Source organism: Brienomyrus brachyistius, chromosome 19, assembly GCF_023856365.1.
Source record: "Brienomyrus brachyistius isolate T26 chromosome 19, BBRACH_0.4, whole genome shotgun sequence".
NCBI lineage: Eukaryota > Metazoa > Chordata > Actinopteri > Osteoglossiformes > Mormyridae > Brienomyrus > Brienomyrus brachyistius.
This window is the reverse complement of record NC_064551.1, coordinates 4,139,542-4,154,679: the sequence shown is the minus strand read 5'-3', so window position 1 is coordinate 4,154,679 and position 15,138 is coordinate 4,139,542. Positions and strand designations below refer to the sequence as shown.

Here is a 15,138-nt window from a genome sequence, read left to right as displayed (position 1 = left end):
AATGGTTAGAATAGAAACTCTGCAGGACAAGTCACACGACGCAGTAACAGCTTAAGGGGCAAAGTGTGACCAAACTTTGCCAAGGTGGTTGTGGAAAGCTGGTCAGAATTAGCATGCCGACTCTGATTGGCTCTTTTAGTTTTTGAAGAGGAATTCCTCTTCAATCATCAGAAAGCAAGGCCACAGGTCTGACAGGTGACATTTTGAATGTCACATGACCGTTGCACGTCTTATATTGACTTGAAGCTCATCAAGTCTAACCAGAATCTAATTATATATGTTAGGAATTTGCCCAATTTAAGTTTAAGTAAAACATTCCACTTGAGAATAAGCAGTGCTTTGGTCTAACTTTACCCCAGATTTCATATTCTTGTAATGTTTTGATTATTACAACATTTATTACACCTTAGATGTTTCATAGAGTGAAGTGCTATTTTAATTTATAGCCATTTACAGGCCCCCCTTTCCCGGGGAGCTTTGGTAAAGAGGAAAAACGCAGCTCGGCCCCCACCAGGGTCCGCCAGACCTGGCCAGGCCACCCGATGGCTGACTGCCGTCACTGATCAGCTCCCAGCTCTTTAACTCCTCACAGGCCTTCTTGAAATCTCTCTCTCCCAGTGATGTGGAAATTTGAAGTTCTTCATAGCTTTCTACCAGATAAAGGTCTTTATTCAACAGTCTGCAGTGCAACACAAAGCAGACACTTGCATGTGGGCGGGGCTTTGATGACACAGACAAACGAGAAGAGCCCTTTAGCTCTTTCTTGCGCCCTCCTGATTCCAGAGACCAGGCAGCATATACTGCACATTCTTTGGTAGCCAATTACAAGTGCACTTCCCTAACCATCAGGCCACCACTGCCCCAGTCATACAGTGGTATGATTACTCTGCTAGCCAGTCCTGACTGGGATTAAAAATCAGCCCTGGACATTGGGGTCCCCCATGATAAATTTTGCCAGCCCACATACCCACTGGGCCATCAGGAAAATACCCAGTATGCCAGACGGCCTGTCCAGCTCTGCTCCCAGTCGTGGTCTCAGGTTCCGAACCCGCTAAGCTGCACTCTGCACTCGGATAACTGGCATCCCTGTATTGCCAGCAGTGCATGACTGTGTATGTGCCCTGTAATGAACTCACATCCCGCCCAGAGTGTACCCCAGCCTTGTGCATGCGCTGCCTAGGATAGGCCTCAGGCCCCTGGTGACCCTGACCAGGAGTGTGGAAGATAGATTAATGGTTATTTATCACCACCTAGTGGCTACAGAGCGATATTGACAATTCATTATTCCTATCAACAACATTAAGTACTAATTTTATAAAACATGGCTTTACAGTATGCTAACTTTGACAATATATATCTTATAACCAACATTTACTTTGAAATGTAATTGTTTCTCTATATGGTGCCGTGTTCTGATCAGAATGTCTTCTTACACCAGTGTAGAACCAAAACCTTCTCTGATGGTAAGAATTTCTCTCAGGTTCCTGTGTTTTGACTGCATTCTCACTCTCCCAGGACTTTCTTGTTCATAATCAACATTTTGTAGTTCCCCTGTGGTGACACGGTCACCTTCAGATCGGTGGGTAGAAGCTGATAAAACTCTTTGAGAAAACTCTGAACAATCAGTCTGTTTTGCATGTCTCTCCTGCTCAGTCTATCAGTTTATTGCCAGATATATAGGCATTAGCACCTAACACAGACTCTGAATGTAAAGCACATAAATTAAAATCATCTCTCATAAATAAAACAACTGGCTTCTACTTCCTTTGTCGATATGCTGAGTCATGCTGTATATCACACAGATAATCATGGCAGGCACTTGTTCCCATGCCAACTATATGCAAATATTAGATGAAAGAAAAATTCCCTTCTGCATATTGTGTGTCCTGCTGTAATAGGTTTGCTTGTCTCAAAGGGGATGTTCAAGTATATAAAAGAAGTTCTGTCCAAAAGAAAAACACTGAGCATTTTCAAAAGACGCAAGACACATCACCTTTAAGAAAACATCTCTGCATTCATCATCCATAACTGCTTATCCAGTAGAGGGTTGCAGTGGTTGCTTGGAGCCAACCCAGGAAGCCCAGGACACAAGGCAGAGATACACCCTGGAAAGGACGCCAGCCAGTTGTAGGGCCTTATAAGACAACAGCACTATGCTGTTTCATTTTGCTGTTGCTTTGTGACAGAGAAATGAATATTTCACTAGAGCTGGAAACATACCAGTACTGCTATCCAGCAGCTAATGGGACGTGTGTTAAAAGTAGCTTGTCTGGATTTGCCAGGTTTGCCGTGTACATGTTTTTTGCGTCGGGGATGACCCTGACCATCGGGGGGAACCTGGTGGTCATCATCTCCATCGCGCACTTCAAACAGCTGCACACACCGACCAACATCCTGGTGATGTCACTGGCCCTGGTCGACCTGCTTCTGGGGGCCGTCGTGATGCCCTTCAGCATGATCAGATCGGTGGAGGGCTGCTGGTACTTCGGAAATACTTTCTGTTCGTTGCACTCCACTTTTGACGTTATCCTCTCATGTGCTTCAATCTTTCACCTGATGTCCATTGCGGTTGATCGATACCAGGCAGTTTGCAATCCTCTGCAGTACCATAACACAGTGACCATTCCTGTGGCTTGGCTGATGGTAGCGTTGAGTTGGACTGCAGCTGTTTCTTACTCTTGCGCTCACCTTTATTCTGTGATCAGCCTAGATGAATACATCACTTCCATAAATTGCTTGGGGAGCTGCAACCTTATGTTTAATGACTTATGGAGCATGCTAAACAGTTTGGTTGGATTTTTCCTGCCATGTTTGGTAATGATTGGCCTTTATGGCAAAATATTTCTAGTTGCCAGACAACACGTCAGGCAGCTTGAAGGTACAAGTCAGCAGCCATGTTTTACAGAGGGACATGGCAACAGGAAATCTCACAGCTCAGAGCGAAAGGCTGCAAAGACCCTTGGCATTGTTGTAGGTGCCTTCATACTCTGCTGGATGCCTTTGTTTGTCATCTCTGTACTCGACCCCTATACTGACTTTGCAACTCCTCCTGTTCTTTATGAAGGGATTTACTGGGTGGGTTATTTTAATTCTGCATTTAATCCTATAATCTACGGACTGTTTTACCCGTGGTTTAGAAAGTCGTTGAAACTCATTATATCTTTAAAGATATTTGCCGCACATTCCTCAAATACAAAGGTTTTCCCTGAAAGTTGATTTTTCATAGAGTCATCATATATTTCAATCTCATATGACCATAAAAATATACATAATGTTCTTAATGGCCTGTTGAAAAATAGCTGTTTGATTTTTTTAATTTACATTTTAACTTTAATTTGTTTTTGAAAGCATTGCACAATACAGTGAAGTAAGTCTTATGTTTCAAGCACTCCGAAAAATGTTTGTTAATCGAATTCTGTGTTATGCACCTTAACATTAATTTTCAATTTTTCCTGCACTCTAAAGTGCACAGACTGTCACTTAGCTAAGTGCCACTAAGCTGAGCCTAAATTAACATAGAAAACAAAGCGAATCCCCAGCACTGAAGATGTCACACAAGAAGCCTACAGCCATAAAAAGAGCAGACAAATGGATTATTTAATTTTTCATTGACGTAAACCAAGAATTCCAAGTCAACATTTAGTGGAATTCAAGGGTTGGAAAGTTACACCCATGATGTCGTGGTTCCCTATTAGTCCTTCACCTACATCATCTGACCTCTGTCCATCTCAGTTTATTTTTTTCATAAGTCTCTTAATAAATGAAAACTACAGTCAGATTTCATGTTTTACCTTCGCTAGGCCTTCAGACCTTGAGTACCACAAGCTTCTCTAATAGCTCACCCCCCATGAAGGATGTACACAGAGAAACTCCCCACACCCATTTCTGTCTCTCTGCACCTGATCCTACCTTCCCTGCTCTCAGCACATGCAAGAGGTCAGGCTGTTGCATCACCTGCGCTCTGTGTAATCTCTGTATTGCCACCTTTGATTGGGAGGCAGCTTGCTGCTAACTGGGCCCTTTGCTTCTGACGTTTACATCACGCTTAGGTAATACAGCAGCCCCCCCCCCCCCCCAGGACTGGAGTGGGGCCGTCTCAGCACAATAATCAAACATTCAGTCTTTCTTCCTCTAAACAGTCACAGTGGGAATCATAGAGCGAAAGATAAAACATCCATAGTATTTGCTGACTTCTAATGTTACCCAGTCAGATCCTATGAAATGTACCTTAACCATCTTCCTGCTGTTATAAAAAGTATGAAATACATTATAACACAGAAAATGAAGTAGTGATGAAGTACTTTAGCGTATCTTTAGCTTATGTGGTTTTATTCCGACTTCACACATCAAATCAGAAATATTACAGGCTAAACTGAACCTGGCAACCCGGCTTCTTGTTAATATGATCTCGTAACATGACAAGAATAAGACTTTATATTTAACATTTTTATTAAGAATACTGTGATTACAGTGGTATGATTACTCTCCCAGTCAGGCCTCTGATGGTATCGTATGATTGCAGTAGACTGGGCTTAAAAATCAGGAAAATACCCAGTACGCCAGACGGCCTGTCCAGCTCTGCTAGCGCTGAGTTGGGCTGCAGCTGTTTCTTACTCCTACAGTCTCCTTTACTCTATTGGCAGTGTGATGGGCCTAGATGAATACATCACTTCCATAAATTGCTTGGGGAGTTGCACTCTTCTGTTTAATCTGTTATGGAGCACCTTAAATACTCTGATTGGATTTTTCCTGCCATGTTCGGTAATGATTGGCCTTTATGCTAAAATATTTTTGGTAGCCAGACAACATGTCAGGCCGCTTGAAGGTACAAGTCAGCAGCCATGTTTTACAGAGGGACATGGCAACAGGAAATCTCACAGCTCAGAGCGAAAGGCTGCAAAGACCCTTGGCATTGTTGTAGGTGCCTTCATACTCTGCTGGTTGCCTTACTTTATCACCTCCATACTCGACCCCTATATTGACTTTGCAAACTTCTCCTGTTCATCATGAAGGGATTTTCTGGCTGGGTTATTTTAATTCCACGTTAAATCCTGTAATCTATGGATTGTTTTTCCCGTGGTTTCAAAAGTCATTGAAACTCATTATATCTTTAAAGATTTTTGCTGCACATTCTTCAAATACAAAGGTTTTCCCTGAAAGTTGATTTTTCATAGATTCACCACATATATCATTCTCATATTACCATAAAACTCTGGTTTCCCCCCACAGTCCAAAACATGCTGAGGCTAATTGGAGTTGCTAAATTGCCCATAGGAGTGCATGCGTGAGTGAATGGTGTGTGAATGTGCCCTGCGATGGGCTGGTCCCCCCATCCTGGGTTGTTCCCTGCCTCGTGCCCATTGCTTCCGGGAGAGGCTCCAGACCTCCCGCGACCCAGTAGGATAAGCATTTTTTTTTTTTTTTTTTCTTTTTTTTTTCGTTTTTTTGTATTTTAATTCTTCATTTGTTTTCAGTAACATTACATAAGAAAGTGAAAACCGTTTTATCTTTCAAGCCCTCTGAACACTCTTTGTTTATACAATTCTGTGTTATACAGCTTCGCAATAATTTCAAGTTACAGTTGCGCTCCAAAATGTACTGACTGATTTTCAGCACTGCAGGACCCTAATGCTAATGCTAACTTACATAGAAATCAATGCAAATCCCCACCACTGGAGACTTGACGCAAGAGGCATAAATCTATAAAAAGACCAGGATGGTTTATTGTTTCAATGATTTTTGGAAGGTTTGAAATATTACATTGGAATATAAATGTAAGTAATTAAAGTTTAAGGAACTTCAAAATTTCTATTCTATTATTTTATACAAAAAATTGTTGCATTCTGTACTTAGATTAAAATAAATGACCCGCTGTAGAATGTGCTTGTGTTATGTCTCAAATAAAATTGCACCAACTCACCAACTGATACCGTAAAATAATACAATTAATAACATTGTTAACCATCTCATGCCCGACAGTCTCTGCAGGCTAGCAAGACATTTTAACTTGATAATAAATTATGAAACCATAACTGTCACCATCTACAGTACATGTTTTTGGTCTTGGTTGTCATTTCTAATAAGACATTTATGATAAAATATATTCACTAATTCATTTTCATGTAATAGTTTTTTTTTTGTACGTTTAATGTTTCAGAAGTGCCACCTCAATATGGATACAGAAATATTCTCATTCTTGTGTTATAGTGGCAGCACTGCAGTAATGGTTAGAATAGAAACTCTGCAGGACAAGTCACACGACGCAGTAACAGCTTAAGAGGCAATGTGAGACCAAACTTTGCCAAGGTGTTTGTGGAAAGCTGGTCAGAATAAGCATGCCGACTCTGATTGGCTCTCTCAGTGTTTGAAGAGTAATTCCTGTCCAATCATCAGAAAGCAAGGCCACAGGTCTGACAGGTAACATTTTGAATGTCACATGACCATTACACGTCTTATATTGACTTGAAGCTCATCAAGTCTAACCCGAATGCAATTATATACTGTATATTAGGAATTTGCCCAATTTAAGCTTAAGTAATACATTCCACTTGAGAATAAGCAGTGCTTTAGTCTAACTTTACCCCAGACTTCATATTCTTGTAATGTTTTGATTATTACAACATTTATTACACCTGAGATGTTTCATAGAGTGAAGTGCTATATTAATTTATAGCCATTTACAGGCCCCCCTTTCCCGGGGAGCTTTGGTAAAGAGGAAAAAACGCAGCTCGGCCCCCACCAGGCTCCGCCAGACCTGGCCAGGCCATCCGACGGCTTACTGCCATCACTGACCAGCTCCCAGCTCTTTATCTCCTCACAGGCCTTCCTGAAATCTCTCTCTCCCAGTAATGTGGAAATTTGAAGTTCTTCATAGCTTTCTACCAGATAAAGGTCTTTATTCAACAGTCTGCAGTGCAACACAAAGCAGACATGTGCATGTGGGCGGGGCTTTGATGACACAGACAAACGAGAAGAGCCCTTTAGCTCTTTCTTGCGCCCTCCTGATTCCAGAGACTAGTCAGCATATCTGTAATTGACTGTGTATGTGCCCTGTAATAAACTCACATCCCGCCCAGAGTGTACCCCAGCCTTGTGCATGCGCTGCCTAGGATAGGCCTCAGGCCCCCAGTGACCCTGACCAGGAGAGTGTAAAATAGATCAATGATTATTTAACACCACCTACTGGCTACAGAGCGATATTGACAATTCATTGTTCTTATCAACAGCATTAAGTACTAATTTTATAAAACTTGGCTTTACAGTATGCTAAGTTTTATAATATATGTCTTAAAACCAACATTTACTTTGAAATGTAATTGTTTCTCTATACGGTGCCGTGTTCTGATCAGAATGTCTTCTTACACCAGTGTAGAACCAAAACCTTCTCTGATGGTAAGAATTTCTCTCAGGTTCCTGTGTTTTGACTGTATTCTCACTTTCCCAGGACCTTCTTGTCCATATTCAATGTTTTTTAGTTCCCCTGTGGTGACACGGTCACCTTCAGCTTCGGTGGGTAGAAGCTGACAAAACTCTTTGAGAAAACTCTGAACAATCAGTCTGTCTTAAAACATAACACAGACTCTGGATGTAAGGCACACAAATAAAACTCATCTCTCATAAATAAAACAACTGGCTTATACTTCTTTTGTCAATATGCTGAGTCATGCTGTATATCACACAGATAATCATGGCAGGCACTTGTTCCCATGACAACTATATGCAAATATATTTATATTAGGTGAAAGATAAATTCCCATCTGCATATTGCGTGTCCTGCTGTAATAGGTTGTTTGTCTCAAAGGGGATGTTCAAGTATATAAATAAAGTTCTTTCCAGGAGAAAAACACTGAGCATGTTCAAAAGATGCAAAACAGTTCATCGTTAAGAAAACATCTCTGCATTCATCATCCATAACTGCTTATCCAGTAGAGGGTTGCAGTGGTTGCTTGTAGCCAACCCAGAAAGCCCAGGGCACAAGGCAGAGATACACCCTGGAAAGGACGCCAGCCAGTTGCAGGGTCTTATGAGACAACAGCACTATGCTGTTTTATTTTGCTGTTGCTTTGTGACAGAGAAATGAACATTTCGCTAGAACTGGAAACGTACCAGTACTGCTATCCAGCAGCTAATGGGACGTGTGTTAAAAGCAGCTACTCTGGATTTGCCAGGTTTGCCTTGTACATGTTTTTTGCGTCAGGGATGACCGTGACCATAACGGGGAACCTGGTGGTCATCATCTCCATCGCGCACTTCAAGCAGCTGCACACACCGACCAACATGCTGGTGATGTCACTGGCCCTGGCCGACCTGCTTCTGGGGGCCGTCGTGATGCCCTTCAGCATGATCAGATCGGTGGAGGGCTGCTGGTTCTTCGGAGATACTTTCTGCTCATTGCACTCCACTTTTGACATTTTCCTCTCAAGTGCTTCAATCTTTCACCTGATTTCCATTGCAGTTGATCGATACCAGGCAGTTTGCAATCCTCTGCGGTACCATAACACAGTGACCATTCCTGTAGCTTGGCTGATGGTAGCGCTGAGTTGGGCTGCAGCTGCTTCTTACTCTTATGGTCTCCTTTACTCTAAGGCTAATGTGATGGGCCTAGATGAATACATCACTTCCATTAATTGCTTGGGGAGTTGCATCCTTCTGTTCAACGCACAGTGGAGCACCCCAAACACTCTGATTGGATTTTTCCTGCCATGTTCGGTAATAATTGGCCTTTATGCTAAAATATTTCTGGTAGCCAGACAACATGTCAGGCAGCTTGGAGGTTCAAGTCAGCAGCCATGTTTTAAACAAAAAAGTGGGAAGAGGACAACTCACAACTCAGAGCGAAAGGCTGCAAAGACCCTTGGCATTGTTGTTGGTGCCTTTATACTCTGCTGGATGCCTTTGTTTGTCAGCTCCATACTTGACCCCTATACTAACTTTGCAACTCCTCCTGTTCTTTATGAAGGGTTTGTCTGGCTGGGGTATTTTAATTCTGCATTAAATCCTATAATTTATGGACTATTTTACCCCTGGTTTCGAATGTCGTTGAAACTCATTTTATCTTTAAAGATTTTTGCCGCACATTCCTCAAATACAAAGGTTTTCCCTGAAAGTTGATTTTTCATAGATTCACCACATATTTCAGTCTCATATTACCATAAAAACATACATGATGTATTTAATGTCCTGTTTAAAAAAAGGAGAAATATCTGTTTGATTTTTTAAATAAAATTTTTTGCATTTGAACTCTTAATTTGTTTTTGTAAACTTTACACAATAAAGTGAAGTGAGTCTTATCTTTCAAGCACTCCGAAAAATATTTGTTAATCAACTTCTGTGTTTTGCACCTTAACAATAATTTTCAATTTTTCCTGCACTCTAAAGTGCACAGACTGTCACTTAGCTAAGTGCCACTAAGCTGAGCCTAAATTAACATACAAAACAAAGCGAATCCCCAGCACTGAAGACGTCACACAAGAGGCCTACAGCCATAAAAAGAGCAGACTAATGGATTATTTAATTTTTGATTGCAGTAAACCGAGAATTCCAAGTCAACATTTAGTGTAATTCAAGGGTTGGAAAGTTACACCCATGATGTCGTGGTTCCCTGTCAGTCCTTCACCTACATCACCTGGCCCCTGTTTTTCTCAGTTTGTTTTTCATAAGTCTCTTAATAGATGAAAACTACAGTCAGATTTCATGTTTTACCTTCGCTAGGCCTTCAGACCTTCAGTACCACGAGCTTCTCTAACAGCTCACACCCTATGAAGGATGTACACAGAGAAACTCCCCACACCCATTTCTGCCTCTCTGCACCTGGTCCTACCTTCCCTGCTCTCAGCACATGCAAGAGGTCAGGCTGTAGCATCATCTGCGCTCTGTGTAATCTCTGTATTGCCACCTTTGATTGGGAGGCAGCTTGCTGCTAACTGGGCCCTTTGCTTCTGACGTTTACATCACGCTTAGGTAATACAGCAGCCCCCCCAGGACTGGAGAGGGGCCGTCTCAGCACATTAATCACACACTCAGTCTTTCTTCCTCTAAACAGTCACAGTGGGAATCATAGAGCGAAAGATAAAACATCCATAGTATTTGCTGACTTCTAATGTTACCCAGTCAGATCCTATGAAATGTACCTTAACCATCTTCCTGGTGTTATAAAAGGTATGAAATACATTACAACACAGAAAATGAAGTAGTAATGAAGTACTTTAGTGTATCTTTAGCTTCTGTGGTTTTATTCCGACTTCACACATCAAATCAGAAATATTACAGGCTAAACTAAACCTGGCAACTCGGCTTCTTGTTCATATAATCTGGTAACATGACAGCAGTAAGACTCATATATGTGTATTTCACAGATTTATTTAGAATATTGTTTTTAATCAGAAAAGAAACAAAAGAAGTAATGTTGTCCTTCTCAAAAAGAGAAAACTACTAAATTAATAATGTTCCATTTAATATGAATATCTGGAATAATATAAATTGTTGTGACTATTCTATGTCATAATAAGCAAAAGAATGGTTTGTATTCCAGGAGCTGTTGGGGTTAACAGCCTTGTTTAAGGACCCAATGATGGTATGATTTCTCTCCCAGCCAGGCCTTTGATGGGACAGTATGATTACAGTCGACTGGGCTTAAAGATCAGAAAAATACCCAGTATGCCAGACGGCCTGTCCAGCTCTGCTCCCAGTCGTGGTCTCAGGTTCCGAACCCGCTAAGCTGCACTCTGCACTCGGATAACTGGCATCCCTGTATTGCCAGCAGTGCATGACTGTGTATGTGCCCTGTAATGAACTCACATCCCGCCCAGAGTGTACCCCAGCCTTGTGCATGCGCTGCCTGCGATAGGCTCCAGGCCCCTGGTGACCCTGACCAGGAGTGTGGAAGATAGATGAATGATTATTTAGCGCCCCCTACTGGCTACTGAGTAATACTATATTGTTACTGAGTTTTCATCCAGTGTTGATGATTCGTTATTCCTATCAAGTGCATGAAGTACTAATTTTTGTAAAATATTACTTTATAGTATACTATCTTTTATAATAAATATTTTGTAACCAACATTTACTTTAAAATGTACTTGTTTCTCCATACAGTGCCATGTTCTGATCAGAATGTCTTCTTAAACCACAGTAATGGCAATATACTCTCTAATGGTAAGAATTTCTGCCACGTTCCTGTGTTGTGACTGTATTCTCAGTGAACCAGAACCTTTTTGTTCATAATCAACACAGCTCCCACTTTCCATGGCAACACAGTCACCTTCAGACCTGTGGAGAGATGCTGGAGAAACACAAAATGCTTTTGACAAAACTCTGAACAATCAGTCCACTTTGCATGTCTCTCCTGTTCAGTCTATGAATTTATATTGGCATGAACAGGCAGACATTATCACCAAACACAAACTGGACATAAAAGTTACAAATTTACAAAATAAAACAACTGGCTTCTACTTCCTTCGTCAATATGCTGAGTCATGCTGTATATCAGACAGATAATCATGGCAGGCACTTGTTCCCATGCCAACTATATGCAAATACATTTATATTAGATGAAAGAAAAATTCCCTTCTGCATATTGCGTGTCCTGCTGTAATAGGTTTGCTTGTCTCAAAGGGGATGTTCAAGTATATAAATAAAGTTCTTTCCAAAAGAAAAACACTGAGCATGTTCAAAAGACGCAAGACACATCACCTTTAAGAAAACATCTCTGCATTCATCATCCATAACTGCTTATCCAGTAGAGGGTTGCAGTGTTTGCTTGGAGCCAAGCCAGGAAGCCCAGGGCACAAGGCAGAGATACACCCTGGAAAGGACGCCAGCCAGTTGCAGGGCCTTATAAGACAACAGCACTATGCTGTTTTATTTTGCTGTTGCTTTGTGACAGAGAAATGAACATTTCGCTAGAACTGGAAACATACCAGTACTGCTATCCAGCAGCTAATGGGACGTGTGTTAAAAGTGGCTACTCTGGATTTGCCAGGTTTGCCTTATACATGTTTTTTGCGTCGGGGATGACCGTGACCATCACGGGGAACCTGGTGGTCATCATCTCCATCGCGCACTTCAAGCAGCTGCACACACCGACCAACATGCTGGTGATGTCACTGGCCCTGGCCGACCTGCTTCTGGGGGCCGTCGTGATGCCCTTCAGCATGATCAGATCGGTGGAGGGCTGCTGGTACTTCGGAGATACTTTCTGCTCATTGCACTCTACTTTCGACTTGTTCCTCACGTCCGTTTCAATCTTTCATCTGATTTCCATTGCGGTTGATCGATACCAGGCAGTTTGCAATCCTCTGCGGTACCATAACACAGTGACCATTCCTGTGGCTTGGCTGATGGTAGCGTTGAGTTGGGCTGCAGCTGCTTCTTACTCCTACAGTCTCCTTTATTCTAAGGCTAATGTGATGGGCCTAGATGAATACATCACTTCCATTAATTGCTTGGGGAGCTGCATCCTTCTTTTCAATACACTGTGGAGTAGCCTAGACTCTCTGATTGGATTTTTCCTGCCATGTTCGGTCATGGTGGGCTTGTACATTAAAATATTTTTGGTAGCCAGACAACACGTCAGGCAGCTTGGAGGTACAAGTCAGCAGCCATGTTTTACAGAGGGACATGGCAACAGGAAATCTCACAGCTCAGAGCGAAAGGCTGCAAAGACCCTTGGCATTGTTGTAGGTGCCTTCATACTCTGCTGGATGCCTTTCTTTATCATGTCTATACTCGACCCCTATATTGACTTTGCAACTCCTCCTGTTCTTTATGAAGGGTTTGTCTGGCTGGGTTATTTTAATTCCACTTTAAATCCTATAATCTATGGACTGTTTTACCCGTGGTTTCAAAAGTCATTGAAACTAATTATATCATTAAAAATATTTTCAACACATTCCTCAGATACAAAGGTTTTTCCAGAAAATTGATTATTCATTTTTCAGTATCATGTTTAGCATATGTACATAAATACTCTACTTACATTCATGCTTAAAAATAGCAGAAATGGCTGTTTATTTCTTTCAGCTCTTTTAATATGTTTTTGGTAACATTACATAATAAAGTGAAAAGAGTGTTATTTTTTAATCACTCTTTTCAATTATGCCTGCACTCTGAAGTGTACTTAATGATTTACAGCACTGCCAGTTACAGCCACTTAAGCGAGAAAATAATGCAAATTCTCTGCACTGGAGGCGTGAGACAACAGGTTTCAACCCAAAGAAAGAGCGGGCTAATTGATGGTTTAAATAATTTTTTGGGAAAGTATTGAAAGTTTTGAAATGTAGATTTATATTTAAATTTAACAATATTTAATGTTTAAATAGTTTGGTGATTCAGATGCAAAGCTGACAGGGATCAGGGCCAAGAGATGGAAATCGTAGCGAAAAGGAGAAGCCGGGCACAGTAAGTCCACTCCTGGAGTGCAAGATACGGCAGGCTCATGTGCCGAAGCTGGAGAGCTGAGGCAAGGACTTGCATTGAGAAGGGGATCAGAAGACGTCCAACAGGCAGGGGGTCGGGCAGGAGGGTAATCAGGCACCCGGGGAAAAAACAAGGGGTCGACAATGACGCGAATTTAAGAATGACAGAAATGAAGTGCATCTGTTGCACTCGGCACCCAGTATACATGCAGGGGAGGGGAATCAATTTAATGACCAGAGTTTGTTCGACTCTGCCGCAAGAGGTGGCGATATGGCTCCTTTCAACTTGTCAGTATTTGGCTTTTTCCGGTTCACCTATTACGCCACAGATATAAAAAATAATTATAAAATTGAGAATAATGGATGCGTGGACAAATGAAGTGATACAAGGTTTATTTACGATCTGGTCAGGATAGCTTAACAAGAAATAAAGTATTTTTCTATAGTATATTACGACAGCACGGTGTTCAGATATTGCAGTGTGATTTTGTTGCAATAAATATTGGGGTATTTATGAAGCAACATAGGAGTTCGGCATAAATTTCCCGAAAACCCGCCTTAGAGTGATTTGAACAGCAAGGATGAAAATGACTATTCTTGTCTCAGAGAACGCATGCAGCGCTCATTCAAAAGCAGCGGAGGTCAACTGTAAACTTATCTTTAGACGAAGGTTTATATTAGATAATCTTGAAAATGACTTATTAAAATTGCAAAACTTGCTTGGTTTCTTTCCCATGACAGTAAAAATGTTTTAGCAAAACCTGAATGTAATATCCATACCAAACTGAAGGTAGGAAAAAGCCTGATCTTAATCTAGCTGACCTGTGATGTAAGAATCAGATGTTGATAGTAATATCGCACGTCATCCACTCCTATAATATACTACAGCCATTGTTCAAATTCAGCACAGCTCAGTGTCATTTGGAGCCAGTACCAGTTTTACGCCAGTGGAGAACCAGTGGAGAACCATCACCTTGAAGTACCATACGTTGGTACCTTCCTCTACATCTCCTGCAGCTAGTTGACAGCAGGCATTTGGCCTCTGCACACAACATGCCAACAGTGTCCAATATATCAAAACCTTGCTTTATGAAAATGTCGAGACACCTTGATGGAAGTGATGGCGTTACGTCTCACGGCTGCAACCCAAGTCATCTAATGGTTCTGGCATCTTCTACATCTGCTGCACTTATCCGTTTTTGTCAGGTAGGACGTCTAAAAAAGTTGTCTCATGATTAATTTTTCTACCATGGGATTTATTACTGCAGCCTTTCACACAACACGATCATATCATTTTTCCAGTTTAAAAAGTAAATGAACAAAAAGGAAATGCTCCAAGTTGAATGCAGAACAGATATCCAGAGTCCACAATACCTTAAAAATTAAATTTTACCCAAGATGCACTGTGGTGATATGTCATCTGTCAAAGACCAATTGGACTTGGGTACTAATATATCGATCATGCTAGAGCAGATATGTGATGATATCACATGTTGTAGCAGGACTGGCCACTTAAAAAAAAATACCTTTTCTAAAATGCACTTGTTTTTATGTCACATATAAAATTGATCTAACTGAACGATGGACAACATAAAATACATCACAAAAAAAGGAGCTAAGTGTGACGTTTGCCAAGGTGTTAGTGGGAAGTCAGTCAGAAGTAGCATTCTGGGTCTGATTGGCTCTCTGAGTTTTCGAAGACGAATTCCTCTCCAATCATTAG

The 15,138-nt window shown here is 41.4% G+C and overlaps 3 protein-coding genes across 3 annotated transcripts; all 3 read left to right on the top strand.

The window, feature by feature from the left end:
• Positions 1-1,965: 1,965 nt before the first annotated feature.
• Positions 1,966-4,846, top strand: LOC125714632 (trace amine-associated receptor 13c-like). The gene has a single exon (XM_048985383.1). It carries the CDS (start codon positions 2,191-2,193, stop codon positions 3,214-3,216), a length of 1,026 nt encoding a protein of 341 aa, XP_048841340.1. The 5' UTR covers positions 1,966-2,190; the 3' UTR covers positions 3,217-4,846.
• Positions 4,847-7,847: 3,001 nt separating this feature from the next.
• Positions 7,848-9,204, top strand: LOC125714629 (trace amine-associated receptor 13c-like). The gene has a single exon (XM_048985378.1). The coding sequence runs from the start codon at positions 8,077-8,079 to the stop codon at positions 9,109-9,111; it is 1,035 nt and encodes a 344-aa protein (XP_048841335.1). The 5' UTR covers positions 7,848-8,076; the 3' UTR covers positions 9,112-9,204.
• Positions 9,205-11,666: 2,462 nt separating this feature from the next.
• LOC125714625 (trace amine-associated receptor 13c-like) lies at positions 11,667-13,110 on the top strand. Its single transcript, XM_048985373.1, has one exon. The coding sequence runs from the start codon at positions 11,889-11,891 to the stop codon at positions 12,921-12,923; it is 1,035 nt and encodes a 344-aa protein (XP_048841330.1). The 5' UTR covers positions 11,667-11,888; the 3' UTR covers positions 12,924-13,110.
• The last annotated feature ends 2,028 nt before the right edge of the window (positions 13,111-15,138 follow it).